General features: G+C 47.2%; 1 protein-coding gene across 1 annotated transcript; it reads left to right on the forward strand.

The window, feature by feature from the left end:
• The first annotated feature begins 613 nt into the window (after window positions 1–613).
• Window positions 614–2,355, forward strand: LOC128460474 (homeobox protein OTX2-like). The gene is made up of 3 exons (XM_053445685.1): window positions 614–710; window positions 1,016–1,167; window positions 1,735–2,355. The coding sequence occupies exons 1-3, from the start codon at window positions 614–616 to the stop codon at window positions 2,353–2,355; spliced, it is 870 nt and encodes a 289-aa protein (XP_053301660.1).
• The last annotated feature ends 990 nt before the right edge of the window (window positions 2,356–3,345 follow it).

The following is a 3,345-nucleotide window of genomic DNA, read 5'->3' on the forward strand; positions in this document are numbered from 1 at the left end:
TCCGTCAACAGTGGGCTTTGTTTCTGCAAATGGCCCCCCAATCAGCTGTCTATTTAGCTTCGCCTAACCTGTGGGTATATGTTAATTGAGGGCCCGGTTGGGGCCCCAGCGAGTGTGCGCATTTTTTAACGACAATGTTTTGTTTTGGTGGCAGCAGCAACTAGAGGAGTGAGAGAGAGAGGGGTGTGTTTGAGGAGGGGGGTAACAGGGATGGGCGGGGTTATAGTAGCAGTTAGTGTGTGTTTGGAGGGGTGGGGGGGCTGGGGGGGGTGATGGCGTAAACGCTTGTCAGCCAGACAGCATCGCGAGTCCAGCAGGGGACAGCTGGGGGTCTCCACTCGGCTTTAAGAGCCCGCAGAGCCCGAGGACGCCCACTTCTTTGCGACCCAGCGCTGTGCGTAAAAGGCTGTGCGTAAAGACGCGGCGGACACGAGAGAGAAATCCCAACGTCCTTCGAGCAAGAGACGATTTAACACGTTTTTTTCAAAACCTCATATTGTTTTGTGTCCCGACTTCAGGTCGCGAAACATCACAACCGGAGACTCGCGAGGATTAAAACACGTTTTTCCTTAATTTCTTCTCACCGGAGCCTCCTCACAGAACGGACGCCAGCATGATGTCCTATCTGAAGCAGCCGCCGTACACGGTGAACGGACTGAGCTTATCTGCCTCAGGAGTGGACCTGCTGCATCCATCTGTGGGATACCACGGTAAGAGACTGAAATAAATCTATTCTGCATCATGTAGGTTGGGTATTAAAATGTTGTTAGACTCGTTATTTTAACGGACTAATAAATTGATATGCTACTGCCAATGTTTTTCTATTAGAAAATTCCTCGTTAGAACTTTTGAAGTCTTCATTATTCAAATGGGGTCAGATATCCGAGATAATATCTTACAATTGTTTTGCATCAAAACTATAGTCTGGCCACTCGTAATTCGCGGCTCTTAAAGTGTGATTTCGTTTCCCGTATTTCTAAAATAACTGATTTCCTCTTTTTCGTTTTCTTTCCAGGCGCCCCTCGCAAACAGAGGCGGGAAAGGACGACCTTCACCCGGGCCCAGCTCGACGTGCTGGAGAACCTCTTCGGCAAGACCCGGTACCCTGACATCTTCATGAGGGAAGAGGTGGCCTTAAAGATCAACCTGCCCGAGTCCAGAGTGCAGGTGAGAATCAAATACACACACACACACACACACACACACACACACACACACACACACACACACACACACACACACACACACGCGCGCGCACACACATAGCCCACTACTGCAGAGTGTCCTCTTCAAGACTTTTGTTCATTTAATGTAATTGATTGATCAACTGTTATTTGATTAGCTCCCTGTATGAGTAACTCACTTTTGTATTTTCATCAGTCAATGTAATGGTTAGAGCCCATATTCACAACTGCCATTTCCCCTCAGGTTATATAATTTACAGAACGATAATCCATAAAGCAATTGAATTGAATCTGCAAGACTATCGGAAATTTACTTTTAAGACTATAAATGATAATACTAATATGTAAAAAATTTAAATAAGCACAGTTGCCGCAGATGTAGGCCTACAATTAAATATATGAGTTTCAGATCGCTTTAATGTTTAGATTATCTATTTACATTGACATTACAGGGTCAGTAAAGTTTGCCTTAAATTCTGGAAACAGTAACAAAATAAATATGTGTTTGTAAAACTGGATTAACTAATTCTAGCGCTCTTTGTCTTTTTAGGTGTGGTTCAAGAACCGACGGGCCAAGCATCGCCAGCAGGCTCAGCAGACCCAGAGTGGAGCGCAGAACAAAGCAGTGACCAGGCCGGTGAAGAAGAAGTGCTCCCCGCTCCGAGAGCCAAGCTCCGAGAGCGGAGCCAGCGGCCAGTTTACGCCGCCCTCCAGCACCTCGCTCCCAGCTGTGAGCGGCAGCGCGGCGCCGGTGTCTATCTGGAGCCCGGCCTCCATCTCCCCGCTCTCCGACCCGCTCTCCACCTCCTCCTCCTCCTGCATGCAGCGCTCCTACCCCATGGCCTACTCGCAGGCGTCGGGCTACAACCAGGGCTACACGGGCTCCTCGTCCTACTTCACCGGCATGGAGTGCGGCTCCTACCTGTCGCCTATGCACCACCAGCTCTCGGGCGCCGCTATGAGCCCCATGGGCAGCAACGGCGCGTCCAGCCACCTGAGCACGGCCTCCTCCCTCTCCTCGTCGGCGTACGGAGCGGCGGGCCTCGGCTTCAGCGGCCCCGCGGACTGCCTGGACTATAAGGACCAGACAGCTTCATCGTGGAAGCTCAATTTCAACACGGACTGTTTGGATTACAAGGACCAGGCAGCGTGGAAGTTTCAAGTGTTGTGAGAGGAAGAAAGTAAAGGGACATTTTTCCATAAACTGCAGACTTCTTTATGTAACAAAGCCCCAAGTTTTGGAAGCAGCAAAGGCCCCAACTTCTACCTCGAGCAGGGTCTCACTTGTTGGGTTTAACTTATTGAACATTCAGACTGACTTCTCCCAACTTTGATCAAGGACACGGAACAAATTTGTTGACCAAAAGGGAAAAAAAAGATCAAGAGAGCAAAAAAAAAAGATCCAAGCCTAAGTTGGCTGAGTTTGAGGAATAGGTCAGGTTTTCTTCTAAGCTCCTTAAAGACTCCCCTCTCTTGTCTTTTTATTTCGTTGGCACGCTGAAGGGCCCCTTTGATCAAAGCGATGTGCATGAGTGTGTGTGTTGTAGAGTGAAAGAGAGAGAGAGAAACAGAGAGAGAGAGAGAGAGAGTGTGTGTGTGTGTGTGTGTGTGTGTGTGTGTGTGTGTGTGTGTGTGTGTGTGTGTGTGTGTTGTAGAGAGAGTGTGAGGGCAGCTCTGACATGAACCTGGATGCACTATTTAATTTATGAGAAATATGTTTAAGACTAGTTATAAGAGACAATCAGTGCGTGTGCTCATACATGTCCCTAATGTGTTTATGAATTATTAACTTCCCCCTTGTGTTAGTTTTTGTTTATTAAATAAATTGTGATTCCTTGTATCTGTATGCAATTTTGCTTTGTGCGTATAAAAACACACGCCACGAATCCAGCTGTGAATTAGATCATTTTATTCTATGTCTCCTGCCGTGTTCGCCCTTTCAAAGATGATAAATTATGACGAGGACACACTTTGTCAACAAGGCCGCAGCGGTGAGGATGCCACAAACACACTAAACAACAATAAAGACCACTTGAACCTGATCCAACTCGTGCGTAAAATCAATCCACATCGTCTGTGTTTATTCCTGTTTCTGTTTCACACACAAAAAAAGATGTCAACAAAGCCAATAAAGAAGGAAGAGTTACCCTCATGATAGATT

The sequence above is a fragment of the Pleuronectes platessa genome, chromosome 17 (genome assembly GCF_947347685.1).
Source record: "Pleuronectes platessa chromosome 17, fPlePla1.1, whole genome shotgun sequence".
Classification (NCBI taxonomy): Eukaryota; Metazoa; Chordata; class Actinopteri; order Pleuronectiformes; family Pleuronectidae; genus Pleuronectes; species Pleuronectes platessa.